The sequence below is a fragment of the Saccostrea echinata genome, unplaced genomic scaffold, assembly GCF_033153115.1.
Source record: "Saccostrea echinata isolate AGI-Se365-2 ecotype Australia unplaced genomic scaffold, CSIRO_AGI_Sech_v1 ptg000001l, whole genome shotgun sequence".
Taxonomy (NCBI): Eukaryota; Metazoa; Mollusca; class Bivalvia; order Ostreida; family Ostreidae; genus Saccostrea; species Saccostrea echinata.
This window is the reverse complement of record NW_026889750.1, coordinates 247,083-268,612: the sequence shown is the minus strand read 5'-3', so window position 1 is coordinate 268,612 and position 21,530 is coordinate 247,083. Positions and strand designations below refer to the sequence as shown.

At 34.7% G+C, this 21,530-nt stretch overlaps 2 protein-coding genes across 2 annotated transcripts; both read right to left on the bottom strand.

Moving 5' to 3' along the window:
* Positions 1–1,683: 1,683 nt before the first annotated feature.
* Positions 1,684–10,677, bottom strand: LOC133174628 (uncharacterized). The gene is made up of 3 exons (XM_061312815.1): positions 10,602–10,677; positions 4,319–4,450; positions 1,684–3,624 (listed from the first exon to the last, which is right to left on the bottom strand). The coding sequence occupies exons 2-3, from the start codon at positions 4,437–4,439 to the stop codon at positions 2,198–2,200; spliced, it is 1,548 nt and encodes a 515-aa protein (XP_061168799.1). The 5' UTR covers positions 4,440–4,450; positions 10,602–10,677; the 3' UTR covers positions 1,684–2,197.
* A 2,292-nt stretch (positions 10,678–12,969) lies between these two features.
* LOC133181586 (uncharacterized) lies at positions 12,970–14,501 on the bottom strand. Its single transcript, XM_061316120.1, has one exon. The coding sequence runs from the start codon at positions 14,499–14,501 to the stop codon at positions 13,041–13,043; it is 1,461 nt and encodes a 486-aa protein (XP_061172104.1). The 3' UTR covers positions 12,970–13,040.
* Between the last annotated feature and the right edge of the window lie 7,029 nt (positions 14,502–21,530).

The window sequence follows — 21,530 nt, the reverse complement described above, 5'->3', positions numbered from 1 at the left end:
ATTTGATCAATTGTGCTGCAGACTTGCATTCATCTTAAAGAGGCTCCCTAACCAGGAATAGAAAGAAAGGAGGCAATGTAACCCTCTCTTGTACATCAATCAATTGCCTTTTTTCGGGTTTTTTCAACAAGCTCAGAAAAACACCTCAAATGTATTTACATTACCAGATGTTGTTTTATACAAAATGGAGTCACTTCCTAATTTATTAAAATATTAATTAGGAAGAGTTGATTGTCTCTTCTGTGGTATATTTTAGGTAATTTCTTTACATTCGTTGAAGTTAAGCTCCATATTCTACAGATAAGAGGTCTCCCTACATTTATTTCAATGTTTATGAAAAGGGGGTTGTCATGGACATCTACTTAACACATTAAAGGTTTTTTTTTCTTGCTTGTTTGAAACCCTGAGAAGTTGCAACTGGTATATAGATGTGAAAAATTGTTATCCACAAAACAAAGACAGAGTTATTTTTGCCCCTTGTTATTTTCACATTTGCAAACAATTTTGCCCCATTTTAAATTCTCCCTGACACAGTAGTGCTTAACAGATAAAGAAGATGAAAAGGGTGAAATTTTCACTGTATACAGTAGTTACAAAATTGAAAGTAGGGTGGCTTAGCTAACTAGATGGGTCTCCCAGCAAAAAATCTTACTACTCTAAAAGCATTTACTAGGAACTAAATTAAGTGTACAATGTACAAATCAATTTTCTTCCAGCTTGATGACAAAGACCTTAGACAAGCAAAAGAAAGCCATTTCGTCAAGGTGAACATGAAGACGGTCACAGACTTGAAAGTAGGATGACCCAGCTGACTAAATGTGTCTCCCAGTTTAGACAATTGTATTCTATGAGAATTCACTAGGTTCTAAATTGGTGTACATTTGCGTATTTAAATAATATTCTTTTGCTCTTTCAAACTTTCAAAAGAAGCTCCCTCCCTTATTTCACTTTGCCAGCAATTCATTGTAATGGAAAGTTGAATTCTCTTCTATTTTACAATAATGAACAAAATCTGCATTGTATTATCTTCATGTTTCTTTAATGTGGCCTGAAATTATGATAAAAAGCTTTTGGGAAAGTGATAGTCTTCATTGTATTATCTTCATGTTTCATTAATGTGGCCTGAAATAATGATAAAAAGCTTGTGGGAAAGTGATAGTCAAAATTCAATATAAAAATATGGCTCAAATTCAAACATGACATTGCATGAAAATACTTGACCCAAGGACAAGATAAACTGGTAGTTTGGGATGGAACAGAAAATTTATATTTATACTTCTTGAAAACATTTTCCAGAGATACATATACCTAGCTTGTGTTTACATTTACAGTCATCAAGGAGCCCAGAATAACATAATACATGCACACAGGCTCAAGACCATAGACCATGCCCTGTTGTACATGTACAGCATTTTTCTAATATTTTTTCTTGCACCCAACTTTCTAGGCTACTTCATTAATATATTGAGGACTGGAATGTGTTCGTTTTTATTATCATTCGAACTAAACACACTAGGAGTTGGACGATTCAACTTTTTCTACATCTATATGTATCACCATATTTTAGCCACGATGCAATATGTATCACGATATCTTGAATTAGGTATAAAATCTTCATGTATTGAAATGGACAAAACATAATCATTCCTTTGCAAGAAAGAATAATTTATTCACAAAAGCTTTATATCTGTTGTAAAACAAAATTATTTCACAAAAGTGGTGTTCATTATTATGTAATTCATATTTATATGTATACTTAGCATATTTATTTTATATATTAAACCCAAAATGTTACGCAAACAAGGAAAGTGTAAGTCAGAATTTTTTGCGATATTTCTACATCCATGTATGTATCGATATGCGTATCATCCTCACACAGAATCGATATTATCGATATATCGTCCCAGCTCTACTAAACACTACTATGAAATTCATGTCAATTGCTTTTACACGTTTTTTTTTGGTATCTCCAAATGTTCTTTTCGTACAAAGCTTAATTAATCCATCTTCGCTTGCCAAGGGTTTCCGATCTGAAATCTACTCTACTTGGTCGGAAACCCTTGGTAAGCGAAGGTGAGCTTAATCGGGTTGGAAAAAATTAGCCGATATTTGTTCGGACAACCGAGTGAAACTCCATGTCTTGCATCTTGTATTCAAAATAATTCAATATAGATACAGTGAATTAAAGGGGAAATTTTCAGACATTAAGATATTTAGCAGCGAACAACTCTCCATTTACAGTACCAATCCACAGTTGATCATGCCCATCTATAGCTGTTGCTGTGATGTTTCCAGAAATGTCAGTGTTAACTTCATGCTTTAATTCCAAACTTGGGTTCATGAAGATGAGTTTTGTACCCGCACCTATAACAACGTTTCCAAGATTGTCCACTGATGCACTTGCTGCATACATGCTGCTGCTAAAAAATTTGTTTAATACAACGGAGGAAATTCCATCCTCTTCTATTGCAACCATTTGAGAGTTTTTGATTCGAAGGCCAACTATTTGTCCATTGAGAGAAATTAAACGATTTATATCTTCAGAGGACAGCTTTGAATTGTAGACATGCTCTACTTCTCCAGTCAAATTAAGTCTAAGAACAATGTGATCACGACGAGATTTTCTGGATCCGATGACATATATTCTCTCATCTTTGCAGATAATTCCTAATAGGTTCGAAGCATACGATCTAAGATCAGCTAAAACCTTAATGTCTCCTTCCCGTGATATTGAGGTGATTATAGGCTTAGAACCACCAGCGAAACCCTGCGTCACGAGAAGGTCTCCTGATGGCAAGCAACAATTAAGTACTGGACTGGAGTTTAATTCGACGCACCTCAGTACTTCACCTGAAGAACTGAGTAGTTTTACTTGATTTGGCATGTAATTCACGCATATAACATTGTCATTTGATACACTGATTCCATGAATGTTCTGAAGACCTGCTCTGAGATTAAATTTCATATCCAGTTTTGGTAAAAACAAGTCGGAGAATGCTTCTGGTGCAGACATGTAATCTTTCACAACTTGAGAATTTTTGACATTCTTCGCCAATTTTTGACCTTCAGTTAAGCTCCGTTTGGTTGCCTTTGCAAATTTTCGACTCTCATTTTTAGTATTCTGACAAGTATTTGATTTTAATGTTGCTTTCTTCTTTCGATAAGACTTTCTATTTACAGTATCGGTACTTGAATTCGATTTTTTGAATTCTTTTCGGCTTCCAGATTGCGACTGTTCCGGTTTTCTGGGGACTGAAGTTTGCTGTTGTGAGCTTGCTGGTAAATCTTTTATTTGAGATTTCGATATCTCTGGCTTCTTCCTTTGGTTCCTTAATTTTTCTACTTTTCCCCCTTTCCCAGCTTTTAATTCTTTCATTTGTTGTTTTGAGTTGGATTTTAAGTCTCTCTCTACTTTTCCCTTGCTATTTTCAGCCTTTTTATAAGACAACCGAGTCACTCTCTTTGTTTCTGCCGCTGGGAATCTTGGCTCCTTTCGTTTGGACTTGCTTACTCGCTTTTCAAGTTCACTCGCTGATGCAGTTGCCTGCCTACCCATACTTCTGTCATCACGCTGAAAATGAATACGTCTTCGTTTGGAGGAGTCCCCCTTCGATGAGCTTTTATCTGAAAGTATTTTCTACGATCAATAATACATCAAAATTTATATATAATTTTCCTGAAGAAATATGATCGAAGTTTTCTCTGGATACTTCAATTACTTTATATTATACATTATATATATATATCTTGGTATGGTATATGGTGGATTTACTGAGCGTCCGTTTTTCGTTTTATTTGTTGCAGAACTACCTACACTAACTTAAGGCCATTCCAAGTTTTTTCTATGTTTAGTGTCCATCCTAAAATCAAAAACCTATCTTTCTATCCGGGAAAACACACAAACCGAAAGGGAAAAAACACAACTTTATAAGGATAATTGTAGAATATCTCATCATCATCTTGGAATTTTCCTCGCATTCTCACAACGATAAACTAATAGTTTATTAAAATTAATTTTTTTTGGTATATACAACTTTTAAAAAAAATGCAATGCCGATCTCAAAAGAGTAAATTGTGTTGCAAATATTTTCATTTTTAGTGTGTGTTTGTTTTTAAATTCATAACCTTAAAACCAATCCGTCTGCGGACGCTAAACATAGAAAAAAAACTTGGAATGGCCCAAGTGGAAATAATTACTAGGAAGCTATTTAAAGCATTTATCAATTAATAATGAATCCTCCTTGTCAATTAACTCTGTCTGATGATATTGACATCATCATTGATAATTATTTCACATTAATTTCTTACTATCACTCACCATTTTGTTTATCCTCACTTTTCCTTTTCCGGGGGTTGAGAAACCCCGAACTCTTTGTTACTTTATTCTCTTCAGCAATTATTCTTGTAGAAGCTCTGGTTTGTCTTTGATGTCTTTTCATTTCTGGTCTTTCTGTAATGCGTAAATTTACAGTACTCTATAAACGCAAAGAAATAATAGTACTCAGTACTATCCTAGCGTATTGTATTTTCGACCCATGACAATGATATCTTTGATTTATTGCAAATTTTTAAAAATAAGATGTGTTTGTGAAACACTGATGCCCCCGTATAGCAGCTTATGGCGAAGGTTAAGGTTTCTCAAATGGAAGCCAAAGTACAGGTCAAGAGATAAAAATGTTGGTACCCAAAGAAAGGTCTTATTTCAAGGAATATACCTGTGAAATATGAAAGCCCTAGCACCAACCATAGAAAAGCTATGGCGAAGGTTAAAGATTTTAAGTAAAACGTCATGGTCAAGGTTAAATGGTGCCCAATGGAAAGTCTTGTAAAAAGTGATACACATGTTCTTGAAATGTGAAAGCCCCAGAGCCAAACGTTCAAATGTTATGGCCAAGGTTAAAGTTTTTTAAAAGTAGGTCAAATTTCAAGGTCAAGGTCAAAGGGTCAAAGTTGTTGGTATCTAAAGGAAGGTCTTATCACAAGGAATGCATGTGTGAAGTATGAAAGCTCTAGCACCAACTGTTTTAAAGTTATGGTCAAGGTTAAAGTTTTTCAAAAGTAAGTCAAACTCCAGGGTCGAGGTCAAAGGGTCAAAGTTGCTGGTATCCAAAGGAAGGTCTTATCACAAAAAATACAAATGTGAAGTTTGAAAGCCCAAGCACCCACTGTTCAAAAGTAATGGATAAGGTTAAAGTTTCACAAAATTTTACATAAGTGGGTCAAACTCCAAGGTCAAAACTCCTGGGTCAAGGTCAAAAGGTCAAATATGATGTTGGTATCCATGAAAGGTCTTGTCACAAGGAATACACATGTGAAGTATGAAAGCCCTGCCTCCAACTGTTCAAAAGTTTTGGCCAAGGTTAAATTTTTTTCAAATGTATGTCAAACTCCAAGGTCAAGGTCAAAGGGTCAAAGTTGTTGCTATCCAAAGGAAGATCTTATCACAAGGAATACACATGTGAAGTATGAAAGCACCAGCACCAACTGTTCAAAAGTTATGACCAAGGTTAATGTTAAGTAAAATTTTGCAAAACTGGGTCAAACTCCAAGGTCAAAACTCCTGGGTCAAGGTCAAATATGAGGGTACCCAAAGAAAGGTCTTGTCACAAGGAATATACATGTGAAATATGAAATCCATAGTTCCAACCAATCAAAAGTTATGGGCAAGGTTAACATTTTTGCGGACAAACAGACAAACAGCTAGACAGACAGGCGGACGGACAGGGCAAAAACTATATGCCCCCGAATCTTCGATTACGGGGGCATGAAAATCAGAGGTCACGAAGCTTATAAATTTTCTGTTAATAAATACTATCATCAGCATTGACGGGAAATAACTGTAGGAGATTCTATACAACGAAAATTTATACAACCATTTGGCTTCCATAAAAAATGTAAGCAAATCCCATATCTTGGTCAAAGACAATTTTATTCATGTTATGCATACTTCTACTCAGTAGCTTCGCCCTTTGGAAATTTTCTATGAAATTACGTTGCATTTTTCACTAAATTTTTGGAAGAAAAAGGCCAAATGTATAAAAGAAAATATCAATTGATCCGCCCCTTCACTATAATATTTATGAGTCTTGGTGATAGAAATCTAAATTTCTTTAGGAAAGAACTTCATTTAAAATTCTCTGAACTAAATACTGCTTTAATTGATCAACAAGTACGATGAACATTGGTAAGAAGATCAAAATTTCAGAAGAAAATCACGAAAACAAACCTCTGAATTAATTTATTTTGGTTATATTTTCACAACAATTTATTGTATTTGTTTTGTGTTTTTCTACGATTTTCAGTCGAAAATGATGTTGTAGCGAGCGGTCTCTGCACAGAAAGCAACTTCAGAAAAATACATTGAAAATACAATACGGTCAATTTCACTTTCTAAGTTAGCACCTAGATGTACGAGAGAGAGAATCTGAACATATGAAAGCTGTATTCCATTTGATTTTCTACTCTCCATTCCGGAAAAAAAAATGGAGAGGCTAATTATCTGATTGATATTAAACAATAAACCGCGTAAAATGTATTATGTTGGACATTTTCCTCGTACAACTTGCTAAGTGAAGAAATGTTACTGAGCGCAACCATTGCACTAGACCCTTCATCTCCAATGATCTTGGCTGGATGATCTATCCTATGGGTGTATCAGAGATTTTGTGATGCTTGTATGTGTATCAGTCATACTGAGTAAAGATTACAATGACATCGAACAGTAACTCGAAGTAACAGTCACCATGCAGGGGAGATTCTAGTTCGAATATCGGACATTTTTCAGACTTTTGCGCCAGGAAACGTCAAATATCAAAATCGTGAGAAAAAAATCTTGAAAGCGTCAGATATTTCAGACATAGGAGATTGCTTTCAGGCCTGTCACGTGTCGGAACTTCAAAGTAAGTGCTGGTTTTCTTTCATTTACAACATAAACATAAAGACGAGATTTTCAAGCTGTGAGATTTCAACTTTATTTTTTTCTTTCATCAATTTGCAGTTATCTTTTGCTTCTCAATTTGGTTATTATTTAACGTTTTATTTGTCCTAGATCTGGATGGTGACATGTATGAAGGAGTGCATCACCAGTGTTCATGTTACCCGCAGATCTGGAGAGGGTGTATAAATTGTTTTAGGGATGAACCAGTTTCTTCATTTAAAATTTTTAACTCCATTTTCTGTCTGATTCATCTCCAACTCCAGTGACTGTGAGTACCAAATTAAGTATAACTGAAAGTTCTATCAGTGCTATGTATTAGGATTTCTCGTATCAAAGTTTTATTTGTACAAGTAAAATATGAAGATAACGAACAGTATGTTCAAAAGTCCAAATAAACATATAAAACTGAGAGAAAACCAAACACGGACCCATGAAAACATCAGAGGTGGGGCAAGGTGCTATTGAGAAGTAATCACCTTCTGTCGACCAGGTGTGAGCCCTTTCCTTTGATCGGGGAAACAGAGCACGTGTAATTTGTATTCAATTCAGTAAGGAAATCTAGTGATAGCTTGACAATGTTTATTGAAAATACCTGACTACATGTACATTTGACCTAACGACAGGTTGTTTTTGCAAATGAGGTCATTGTATCGGCCATAGAATTGACTTTGAACGAGATTGTTGATTCCATTGTAACATAAACTTATTTGTCAGTAAAGGAAAAAGGAATATTGGTATTTGGTTCATATTGGTATTTAGTTCACCTGGTATAAAATCCAGTATGTCACCGAAGTTTAAATTATTATCATCACTAGTTTCCATGTATCCTTCATGCATTTTTCAGCTCTGTGCGTTATCATTTAACCTCATTGAGCCTATGGAATTTGATCCATGTAGTCCCTTTGGGTCAGTGCATCTAATCAGTGGTAGTGACAACACCGATTAATAGACATCGCTAAAATTGGTAGGAAGTCTACCTACCCCCTAATTCATTGAATAGGTTCATTGGATGAATTAAACTTCGACCGTTTACATCTCATATGGCTTGTTTTAGTTTGTGTATTGGAGCTGAAGACCAAGATAAGCCAGCATGTTTGCCTTTGTAGATCAAAGTAAGACAGTCGAGAAAGCATCAGAAATGTGCATTGCAGTCAGCACTCCAAGTACGATAGGTATGCTGGATATAAGTAAAGTTATAATGTTGAGATGAAAATCTGGAAGATGATCTAGGGATGGGAGGACTTGGAAGAGCTACATGCTCATATCGGAGCAGAATTGAAAGTTAGGAGATGCCTATTGGAGGATATAATGCATCCCCACACCAGCAGATGTGTGCATGGACAAATTTGTTTTTTTTATCAGACGAACCCACAAGGAAGCCGAGTGTGTCTACAAGTGTTATCAGGTGTGGAACATAAAAAAAATGACCAAATGTACAGCTTAAAAGCTGAATTTAGGTGGAACTGGACAGAAAATTAAACTTTTCTTACCGTCACGGTAGCTCAGTCGGTAAAGCGCTCGCTCCATGATCGAATCACGGCTGCGAATGACCTAAGTCGATAAAAAATAGGTAGCAACTGTTCCTTCGCCATGCGCTCGGCACTTTGAAGTGAAAGTTGCGGGTCCTTTGGATGAGACCTTCAAAACCGAGGCCCCATGTCACGGTAGGCGTTGGCACGATAAAGAACCCTCACTGCGCAATAGCCCTTAGTGCCGAGTAAAGGTCTAAATTAGAATCCCTTCAACGGTATATGGTGACGTCTCTATATGAGTGAAAAATTCTCGAACGGGACGTAAAACAACATACAATCAATCAATCAATTAAACTGTTCTTCTAGGGAACCTGTAAGAGAGATGTCCGTCCGCAGACATGCCTATGTTGACCCTTAATGGTTTCTCTTTGTTGAGAAGGCTTGACTCCGTGTAGCCCACTTACGAGGGCAAGCTACAAGTCAGGAATCAGGGGATTAGGAGGAAGCTATTATGTAATGTGTAGACGCCTAAAGCTAAGAGATCTAATAAAAGCACTTGGTTGACATAGCTGGAGTTGTGCTTTTGAAAGGAGGTGAAGGCAAAGAACTCCAATCATAATCTTGATATCTCAGAGGTGATTTGAACTCGACTGAACCAGAATTGGTAGTGTTTACCTGTCTATAATTTAAAGGTTTAGAAAAGAAGTTGCTCAAACTACTTCATTTATCATGGTGTAGAATGAACTGCATGGAGTGATTTTTTGATGTGATGGTTATCATAGGAGCAGAAGCGAGAGAAAACTGCTAAGAAATGCATGTCACCCTGGCGAAATCTTGACTTCAGAGAAATTTATAGCTGGACCGGCCTAACTTTATTGTAGTAAGACACACCTTTGATTCTGTACAATGCCACCTTTCAGGACTGGATGTTGCTTGACCTGGATTTTCGAATTGCTGAAAGTCAAATTCAGAGTGGGATGTGTAAGAATGTGGGAGATTTGGAGTTATACCAAGAAGTAATGAGTTAGTAGAGGGTTAAAAAGCAAGAGTAGGAACTAGTGCTTAGTCTTAAATGGATGAGGCCCACAAAACTCATTTGGAATCATCTGACATCCGAGTCTGGGAAGTATCTTAGACATTCCCCTATGATATTATTATCATGTTGTAAATTTTGAATTTACTAGTGGGAGGTAAATACAAAATTTACAGTTATCATGTTGTAAATTTTGTATTTACCTCCCCCTAGTAAATTCAAAATTTACAACATGATATTATCATGGATCCTGTATACCTGAAAAGATAACTCTGTCAGTTGTTGCTATGTCCTCATGATGACTTTGGTCACTTCAAGAAGCAACTGTGGACCCAGGCCTCAATAGAAATTCAGTTAAAGAACTGCAATCTATGGTATGATCACGTGGTGACGCATGAACCTATTTTTATCTTTATTTTTTATGTGTGTCTCGGTGAACATAGAAAAAAAAATCTACAGTAGCTATGAAATTTTTATTCAATCTAAAAAAGTTATAATTTTATAATATTTTATCATTTTTAAAGACAAAATATCAAAATTATCATCTAAAAACATGAGCTAGGTAGAATGAATTAAGACTATAAAATACCGGCAATATATTTGTGGTCCTGTAAAATATAAGAAACTTAAACGTGAATAGTATAAAACCAGATGCAGCGGACGTAGGTAACTTTGGCTCTTCGATAAATGTTTATAATGCTGGTTTCAAAGGAATATGTTCTAAATCAAAAACATTAAGGAAGCTCTAAACACTAATTGAATTGTGTCATATAAAGGTGTATACGGGGTTTGTCTAGTTCGGGTACCTGCTCAAGGATGATGAATATTTGTGAACAGAAAACACTGGGGAAAGTACATGCAAATAATGTTTTCAATCTCGTTATCTTGGTCTAATATAATGTTAAGAATACTTTAGTCTATTTTAATTTTGCCATTTACCATATCTTTACTGTAGATTTCATCTTCAGTCAAAGAGTTTTGGGTCCAGTACGCTCCCCACAAACCCTTGGCTTGCGAAGATGGAATTTTCGGGTAAAAGGGCAGATCACTCTAACTGCATAAAGTATTTTATAGTCATAAAGTGACCATGGATTAGAATTCTTCAGTGACCAGTGTTTAGAGCTTCCTCAAACAATGTACATTAAATTTTGAACCTTACCTATATGCTCAGTCGATCACAAAGCAACTAACTTCAGAAGTGTTCATCCCACTGTACATATACTGGTCTATTAAACTGGTACTCCTTTTGGTAAACTGGTGAACATAGTATCTTAAGACTGACAATGCGCCTCGTCATATACCTTGCATATACCATCGCCAGTCTAATTCAAGGTCTATTCCAAAGTATTCAATTGCTAATTTATTTTATCCCATGTTTACCCCTTTATTCTGTGGGTATCACATTGCGCCTCCTCATATACCTTGTCATCGCCAGTCTCTTCCAAAGTATATGACAACCTGTTGCTATATAATGTAATATTCAGTTTATTAAATATATATTGTGTTGCAGAATCTTCATATATTGAATAGACAACGTTACCTTAACATTCGTGCTGCTCCACCACAAAAATTTGGGTTTATTTCTTGTTTATAAATTACTCTCTATTATTTCATGGACAATTTGTTTCAAACCTTAAATTCTGCATGCAGTAAGGAACTCTTAATGTTAACAGATTGACATGGTACAGGAATTCCATCATCTGCCAATAAATACGATTAAAACTAGCAATTATCGAAAATTTCATTCTCGCGTATATTTATATTCTAAAAGACCACATACAGCTTCAGCTTGCAGCTGGAATTTTTTATTATCTAATGTAATTTAAAAAAAATTTTAATTGTACTTTCAAAATTATAGAACTGAGTTTCTTGCAAAGAATTTTTTTTCAATTAATGAAAGATTTGTGATTTAAAACATACTTTTATTTAAAATATAAACAAAATACATGTAAAATCAACCAAACTTATATTAGAGAATAATTTTGCAGTTGCTACTAGAACTAGAAAACGGAACACTATCAAACCTTATTTGTCTATACAGTTTGTGAAGTACATATAAAAATTCTATGAAATTACGATGGTCTACAGTTTGTGAAGTACATATAAAAATTCTATGAAATTACGATATTTTTTGTTAACGAATCGCAATATACCGGAATATCGATATTATTGCGCAGCCCTACACACAACCGTTTCAGTAATCTCACCAGAGTCCGCAACTAACCTCAATGGATTATCAATAGTGGTTGAAACGATATGTTCAAATAAGTCGCTATTTCACGGGGGAAAAACTCTAAACTGAGTTTTTGTATATATAGAATGCCACAATAATTAACATTTCCAATATTGTCAACTGTCACACTTTTTGTACAGGTGGTACGGATGCCATGATTAGTGTTTCTAATATTGTCAACCGAGGTATTTACTGTAAAGAACCAACTGAAACCAGGATAAAATCTCACAATTGTCAACTAACGCATCAACTGTACAGGAGTTAGTGATGCAACAATAATATTAACATTTCTAATGTTGTTACTGACGCACTATCGTTTTCAATACTGTCAACTGACGACAAACTGATAGGAGTTCATGATGTCACGAAAGCATTTCCAGTTTGACACATTAACAGCACAGGAGTTAGACATATGAAATATTTTACTCGTATTAGCAACCCCATATACACAGCATCATCTTTCAAATAAATCCATATCCTCGGCATTTTTTATATTGTTAGACGGATTAAAGATATTTGAAGAAAAAAGGAAAAACACATGACTTTTGCCCTACGATACCTGCTTTTTCGTGTGCGCCCTTTTAAAATTATTTTTGCAGAAAATTCTATTTCAGATGGTGAATGCTGGGAAAATGATAGGGTAGAAACCTGACATTTTCTTCTTGGTTGACCCAGGAATCAATTGATTTATTCTTACGATTTGAAGTATTTAGCTTTTACTCATGCCATCTCTTTAGATGATTCATATATTTTTTTATTTGATACATTGATACCTATGAGACCTGATATAGGATGGAAAGTAAACTTGCTAAGTTTCTTTAAAAACAACTGTTGGCATTAGGAAGTTTTGTGTTCCAATTTGCACCCACTTTCTCAACGTGTTCTCATTTATTTATCTATTTTATCTGTTGATTTATTTGCTTCTGAATCATAACTGGAACTTAAGGTGTCTGATAAATTTGTGATCGCTTAGTATTGTTCTTTTCTTTAGATTTGACATTTACATTTTGAAACATTTGTTTGACTTTTCCTGTTTTGGAACTTAATCAAATTTTCAGATTTCTTCTAAATTGGCAGTTTTTTTTTTCTTTATTTCATGTCGTGAGATTTTGCTCCGCTCGTTAAAATATCCAAAATTCTTCAGCGAAGCGTGTACTTTTTTGACTTTTGAAGTCTAAAATGAGGTTTACAGTTCTTGAGCTGTTTTCGAAATACCAAAGGTAAATGAAATATCTTCTTGAGACGACGGGTTGGTTCTTTACTTTTGTCTCTTTTTAACCCCCCCCCCCCCCGGTCCAAAAAAAAAAAAATGAAGTCGCAAGAATAACATATTTCTTTGACAACACCGGAGTGTTTTGCATTGAATCATTTAAGATATTTGGTTGAGAATAGTTTTCCATCGGCGGTACCGAACCACAACTGGTTTTGCTGATCTACAGCTGTTGAAATGATACGGCCAGAAATACCAGTATCTAGTTTATGCACGAGCTGTAGACTTGGGTTGATGATGAAGAGCTGTGCATTTGAACCTAGGATTACATTTCCAAGATTGTCAGCAGATGCACTTCCTGAGTATGCGTTCCGTATATTCACTTTGTTCATAGCAACAGAGGAAATTGCTCCAGTCTCTAGAGGAATCATATCAACATCATTAATGCGAAAGGCTACTATCTGACCATTTAGAAAAATGATCTGATTTATACTATCATGTGCATTTTTTGTATTGTATACAGATTCAACTTCTCCGTTCATATCCAGTTTGACAATAAAGTACTTCCTACTTTCTGCACAATTTGCAACAACATATACTCTTTCGTCTTTATACAAAATTCCAAAGAGATAAGTAGCATAAGAAGAAAGATCGGCTAGAACTTTGTTATCTCCCTCTCTTGATAGTAGAGTTATGACAGGTCTAGAATTGCCACCGTAACCCTGTGTCAACAGAAGGTCACCTCCAGGTGTACAACAACTGAATACAGCTCTAGCATCTAATTTGAAAGATCTGAGAATCTCGCCTGTTGTGTTTCGAAGATGTACAGTATTGTACAAATAGTTCACCCAAAGTAAATTATCATGAGATACACTGATTTCATGTATCTCTCCCAAGGAGCCTGATATAGGATGAAGTTGCACTGCGATTTTCTTAAAAAATAAATCAGTAAAATCTTTTTCAGATGAATGACTTGTCGATGCCTCAATATCCTGTGTTTTTTTCACTAACTTCATGCTTTCCTTTTTCTGTAGACTGATTTTATTTTTACTTGCTTTTGACGCTTTTGACTTATTACAGCTTTCGGCTTGTCTACTCTGGCGAATATCTTTCTTTTGATTAGATTTTCGAAAAGCAAGACTTCTACCTTGGAAATTTGAGGTCTTATTTGAGGTCTTTGGCTGTTTATTTTCCCTTGATTTGTCAGTCTCTTTCGGAAAACATTCTTTACTCTTCCGAGTTCTCTTTATTTGTTGCCTCAATTTGGAATCCGAGTCCTTGTTTACTCCCCCCTTTTCCCTGTTGCCAACATTTTTAATGGAAGATCGAGTCAGTCTTTTAGGTTCCTTTGTCTGAAATACTAAATTATGTGCGGTATTTTCTTCCGATTTTTTCAGTGATGTTTTCTTGTTTTCATTATGTATTTTTTTCTGTTTTCCTTTAGGGTTTCTTTTTGCCATAGGCTGACTTCTACGTCCACTGACCGATAATGATGCTTTCTTTTTCGTACCGTGATCATTTTGTCTTATATGGATTCGTCTTCGTTTAAAGACATCTTTTGTGGGGTTGTTGACTGAAAGTATAACATTCAACATAAGTGTTAATAATGCATTCATGATCTAAATATTTTCTGTGTCACACCTTGTCATGTAAAAAATATAAAATGAATTAATAAAACGTTGCAATGTAAACATGAGAAACGCCAATCAACAGGAAACCACAAACTAGAGACCTTTATTCGATAACTGTCCGATGAAAGGTATTAGACAATACCCTGGGTTTTGAACTTTTGACCTAATTTAAAAATCATACCATGATACCAATTTTCTTGAACGATAAAAAGTTTAGATTTGGTTTTTTAGCATGCTAATAGACTTCTCATAAAAGAAAAAAAAACTGGGTTACTGACTTTGTCCTTGCGTTTGACGTTGCTTTTTTATTGTTTAGTTGAAGGATATAGTCTTTACATTTTAACATAAATATATATGTCAAAATCCTCACATTAATTAGACAAATTGTTGCAAAGATTACACTGTTCTTTCAAATTAAGTTAATAAAATCATAATGGATACCACACGATGTATATTGTGTAGAAAATTTGATGACAATATAGACATGATTTGGTTGATTGGTGACTCGCCTTTATCATTTTGTTCATCCTCAAATTTCCTCTTCCGGGCTTTGATTGACCTCTGGGGTTCTGCCTCGTCGTGTACAACTGCACCCTCTCTGGCTTTACCTTTCGTCGTCTGTCTTTGACGGTTTCTCATTTTTGGTGTTCTTGAAAATCAAAAATACTTAGTTTATTATATAGTTTGGACCCCTGGTTATCCAAAATTTATAACAATAAATCCAGTTAAGTCTAGTACAGGTAGTGATTAATTAGAATGTTGGATTGATTGATTGTTTGTTGTTTAACGTCCCTTTCGAGAATGTTTCACTCATATGGAGACGCCACCACTTGCCGGTGGAGAGCTGCAAATTTTTGTCCTGTACTCGGCACTTATGGCCATTGAGCAGTGAGGGATCTTTTTCGTGCCAGCACCTACTGCGACACGGGACCTCGGTTTATACGGTCTCATCCGAAGGACCGGTCTCCACGTCCCACGGTGGGATTCGAACCCGCGACGTAAGGATCAACTCCTTACTCCGCGACTCTAGGGCAGACGCTCTAACCACTGCGCCACGCGGGCGATAGAATGTTGGAAAATATCCTCAAGATGAAATCAATGAAGCAAGATGCATAATACTGCGTTTATCTTTGTCTATATACAACTGTATCTCTTTCATGCCTCTCCGTGCAGGCACATAGCATGGGGCATGAGGCGGGCTGCCCCCCCCCCCCCCCTTTTCTCAAACATAACTTTTAACTACTGAAAATGTTCATTTCAAAGACCCGTTGCCCTCCCCCCCAACTTTTTGTTGCAATATAGTCAAGTAAGGGTAATGTAGTAGTGAATTAATAAAATTTGGTACTGAAAGAAGTTGGAATCTAACCACACCCATCCACGAAATAATATTTTCGAGCTTGGACAGTCCCCCCTTTTTGTGCTTGTCAATTTTTTTCTCTGTCCTCCACGGGCACTGGAAGTTAATGTAAATATTGAGTATGTGCATGTATAAAAAAAGACATGCACATACTCAATATTTACATTAACTTCCAGTGCCCGTGCTGTCCTCCCCCAAATTTCAAAAACGATGCTACGTCCTGCCGTGGGCCCTTGAATGGCTTGATTTGTTAAAGTACATATATCAACCCATAAATTCGGTGCCTTGAATATCTATGTATCAGGTATCACACATATTCATATATTCAAAGACTAAATCGTCTGTGATATAAATAGATGTATGGTCTAGCTGCCATGCGGAAGTGCAGTCGAACACAACACTTGTAGTGATTATATCTACAGATATTATATAAATTCCTCAGAGTTAGAGTTATGCTACACAAAAAATATTGATTACCCTGTACATTTTTCACTGTCATATAATCTGATAACTCACCTGTTCGTCCTTTCTAGGTCTAAAGTTCAGTGATCCAGGTTGATCATTACTTGATTTCGCCACTCGAAATGCAGACGAACGATAACTCTCAATACATTAGAAAATTGCGGATTTTTAAATTTTATTTACCTATTTTTTTTTCACGATATTCACCCCCTCCTTAAAAAAAATTAAGTTTAAAAATGGAATATATATATATATATATATATATATATATATATATATATATATATATATATATATATATATATATATATATATATATATATGCCTCAATGCCTTATATATGCCGTGTATACTGTTTATATTATAGTCTGAATTATTGAGATTTTTAAAGAATCATGTGAATAAAATTTACGTGATTTATTTAAATCAAAACTACCACCAAATTATTCAGAAACATGCTAACTTCGTTCATCCAGTATTTATGATGTTGAACAATAGAATAAAACACGGATAAGAAAGAATTTTAATATATTTTGAGCCCAACAAGTCACATAATTTCATGTAAAACCATCGCCCTAACACAACATTATGAACGGAATCCGTAAGGAAGATTTTTACTCATTGATGGTAAACGATTAATTTTTAAGGATTTAGCTTTACTGAAGCAGAAATTAAACCTTTACTGTTTATATAATTCTTTATTTTTTATTCACCTTCATAATAAAGGGGTAATAAGATAATTCTCATCATAGAAATTTTATTATAAATACTCACACTCAAATAAATTTTTATTTAGACTAGATACTAGTATTAAGACTGGTTTGTATGGGGTTTTCGTAAATTTTAAATCTTACTGTACGTATAAAATATTTACATTTATTTTGTTTTCCCCTATAAAAAGCATAGACAATTTCAAGCGATATCTATACATAACACAAGACGTATGAATAAAAGATGTATCAATTAATAAATGATAGCTTATGCTATCAGATTTTTAAAAAAGAATAAAAATTGAATAATCAAAATTTTTCGGCATTATGTACTATTTTCCTTTTCTGTAATATATAGCTGTTCTAACAGCCATCCGAAGGTAAAGACATGAATTTTGAAGTTGAAAGGCAAAATTATGTTTATTGGTTCACCTGCACTTATTAAAGAAATATATTTTAGTCACACGAGGTGCACTTGTACCCAAAAGCAAGGCTTCTTTCCTTAAGTTAAACAAATTGAGACTGGAATTTTTTTCTCATGTTTGTTTAATATACCCATACCTTGAAATGATATTAGATAATGAAATGTACTCTGCAACATGCACCTATGAAAATATACAAATTACAGTAAAATGTCTGAGGCTAGGGTGCTTTATGGTAGATAGAAAGTTTGTGTTTACTATTGCAAGGACGTATCAGAAAAATGTTTATTGAATACAGAAAATAATATCAATTAACCTTATTACAGAAAAAAATGAATTATTAACATACATGTAATCTGCTTCCAGTTTCGTGCTTTGTCTTAATATATTTTGTTTCAGCGGGAAAATTTGAGAAAATGATAGATTTATGAGGTACAGTACCAACCAGACCCAACCTGACACCAAAGCAGTCCCAGAAAGCAGTCCCCGGGACTGCTTTGGGACCGCTGTGGGACTGCTCTGGGACAGCTGTGGGACTGCGGTGGGACTGCTCTAGAAAGCAGACCCAGCAGTCCCAGCAGTCCCTGGGACTGCTTTCTGGGACTGCTTTGTTCACTCATGCGTGAAAAAGGTTCTGAGTGACATGATAGCTCCGCCCCTTGTGTATTCTGAATTTGCAGCTGCTTGTTGTTGTTTTGTGTACTTTCTGCAGAGAGGTGTTTAAGATAAAAGCAAATATAAAAAAAAAACCAAATATTAATTTCTTACAAAAATTAAATAAAAAGAGATAGTTATACATGTAATTACTAAATGTCTTCAGAGGTCTGTAAATTTACACAATTGTAGTCTAGAATTAATTTAAGAAAATAAAAGTAGTTTAAAAGGGAAGTCAGGGGATAATTTTTATCCCTCATATTAAACTTCAATACAGGTGTTTGAAAAAAAAATTATCTAGGCCTATTTAATAAATTAATGCTGTCAAATTACATATGTACTCAAAGTTTGCATTAGCACTCTTTAAAAAAAAACAAACAAACAAAAAACAAACAAACTTGTCATTTCAGTAAGATACATGTATTCAGAGGAATGTACTGTACTGGATTTTTTTTCTTAATTGAAAAAGCTAATACCATGCTTAAAAAAGAGCACTCCATGCTAATTTTTACCACCCTCAAATAAAACCTAATAATTTATTTAATGACCATGAAATAAAATTATTCTACCATTCTTCTGCCACATAAACAATGTGAACAATTATTCGGGGATTTATTTATGAATTAGTTTTTAATTTATAAACTAGTCATTAAAAGAGTATATTTATTTAAAAAATAAACATTTGAAAATATCGGGAATTGTGACTTGTTTCTTATTTCTTTTGTTTGTGTTTACCTGGCCGGTTAATACAATGGGATTGTATAAAATGGTGTCAATATGGTGTTAATAATATTAATGGCATAATAAGCAGAAAGTCAATGCATGTTATTTGGGTATCAGTGTTACACATCACTGAACACGCTGGTCCACAATGACACCAATTTCAATCTAGTATGTCCTGCAAAAAATCTTAGTTTCAATAATTGTGTATAAAGAAGAAAGTACGTTAAGGGACCAAAATCGGCCCTGTCCCCAAATCTGATGAAGATATTTTTGAAACATGCCTAAGATGTCATCTTTTTAATTCAGTTTAATTTTTGTAATTATCTCAACTCAATTTTCCTACAACGCTATCACATTTTCTCATATAAAATATTTATTTGAAGTTTCATTCCATTCGATTTAACTGAAATCAATTTACTTAATTTTTAAAATCAGCATGTTTGGTATCCCTGGAGCTACATTATAACGTCAAAAAACATTGCGCCATGGTGTTTTCAAAAAAAAAAAAAATCTCCCTTTACATTTCACTCAGTTTGGTCCAATAGCCACTTATTAAAAACGTTTCTCCATCAATTTTATTTTATATTGCTAACAATCGTATAATTTAATTTTGTTTGTCCATGTTTTATTTCTTTTTTATTTTACCGCGTAACTGTGCATTTACAAGATCAGCAATTGTGAAGCGCCTCTCTCTTTCCATGACTTTAGCAACTCAAAGTTTCTGTTCAGATATTTACAGATAATCCATTTTCTCACAGACCGCCCTTGTCTGATACAGAATTTTAATCATTCGAATACAGCCTCTATCATTTATACACATATGCACAAATCGCTTTTGACATTTGCTTCCTACAATATTTCAGAGTTTATTCTGAAGATTTCCAGAGTACAACACAAAATTTTGTTATATATACCTTTAAAATTGGTTTCTATATAAATTTATACGCATTCCTAATGTTGTACTGAGAGGTCATAAAAAAAATCGATGTTTGGCCGCGGAGTAAGATATTTGACCTGTCGATGAGAAATTGGACCGCTTACGTTAAAATTGTGGGCGGGATCAGTTAAATTTCATTTGCAATCGTTGGTGTTCGACAGTGACGAAATTGACCAATTTTAACCGCAGTGTAATTTAAGTAAATTTACATCATGGAAGCCTGCACAAGATACAAAGGTATAACAAAACATTTATTGACTAGGTTCTCGGGCAAAATGCGTTTTGTTGACCCATCGAATGGTTAAATAAAGGCCCCAGAGTGAGACAAACAGTTTGGTTTTTGGGTCCGACAATATACGTACAAATAAAAGATTAATTTATATGATTTTAAAACGAGAGAGAGAGGGGGGGGGCAGAGTGAGAGAGAAATGCGTAACGTATATTTAATAGTACGTTTATTATAAGTATCCGATTATTCTAATTCAAGCAAGAGTTTGATTTTTAAAAGCTAGACTATTTTTTATGCGAATTACTTGGTTTGTTTTTAAGATTGCATTAAAACTTTTAACACTATTTTATAAATGTCAGATTCCCTATAAAATTTTATGAGAAAGCATTAAAGATATTTTCAAAATGTATTTGAAATTTTAATTAATAGATAACATTGAAAGGGCAATTCCCCAGCCCATTCTCGCGACGCCATTCACGAATTTATCTAAGCAAAGTGTGTTTAAAACGTTTCTGTCTTGTCATCTGAAAAAGTTTCAAAAAAAAAAACTGAAAAAGTACTGTCATTCGATTAATAATTTTATATGTCTCCAGATGGTTCTGTTCAAATGCACGAATCAAGTATCCCCCCCCCCCCAACAAGCTGTAGCACTTCTCTTGGATAGTTGGCATCGGCAACCTTCTATCGAATTTTCTTTAGCAACTTTCACCAACTTAGTATAGCTTCTCAAAAAAAAAAAATGAATAAATTAAAAAATAAATAAATAAATAAATATAATAAAAATAAACATGTATAAACATTTACTCTTTTGAAGAACACTTTTACGATCTTTTTTTTAAATACGTAAATATAATTATAAATAACTACTGCTGCTTGAAGTTTCGACTTTGTTGCTTGAAGTTTTGCTCAATATGAGCCTATCTTTAAGTAAGTATTGTGAGCCTTTGATACCAAACCTATGGAGAAAATGAATATAGGCACTTTCAATCCATTTCAGGTAGAGCTCTCGCGCCGTGATCGGAAGGTCGTGTGTTCAAATCACGGCTGCGACCGACCTAAGTCGATAAAAAATAGGTAGCAACTGTTCCTTCGTCAAGCGCTCGGCACTTTGAAGTGAAAGTTGCGGGTCTTTCGGATGAGACGTAAAAACCGAGGCCCCGTGTCACGGTAGGTTCAAACTTTTTTTTCATTTTTTTTTTCCACAACCAATTTCCCCCCAATACACTAAATTCCTAAACTTTACCTATGCTACAGCAAATAGATGGGGGGGGGGGGGGGCTAGTCTTTTAATGAACATTTTTAAAATTCGGAAAAAAGTGGGAAGGGGCCCTGCGTCCCTGATTCTTCGTGCCTGATAAATAACTCAGACTTGTCCACACCGACAAATAATTATGTTCCACAGTACTTATATTGTGTGATACACTTACACTGCCGTAATGGGGTGAAAGAATTTTCTATACAGGTAACATTGTGAAAAGTGAACCCATCATCCGATACAGCTTTTTTTTATTATTTTTTTT

Coding starts and splice junctions, on each gene's coding strand:
- LOC133174628 (XM_061312815.1), bottom strand. CDS start 4,439: ATGAAAAGACATCAAAGACAAACCAGAGCTTCTACAAGAATAATTGCT. Junction 3,625..4,318: donor AAGTGAGGATAAACAAAATG/GTGAGTGATAGT, acceptor AAATACTTTCAG/ATAAAAGCTCATCGAAGGGG.
- LOC133181586 (XM_061316120.1), bottom strand. CDS start 14,501: ATGAATGCATTATTAACACTTATGTTGAATGTTATACTTTCAGTCAAC.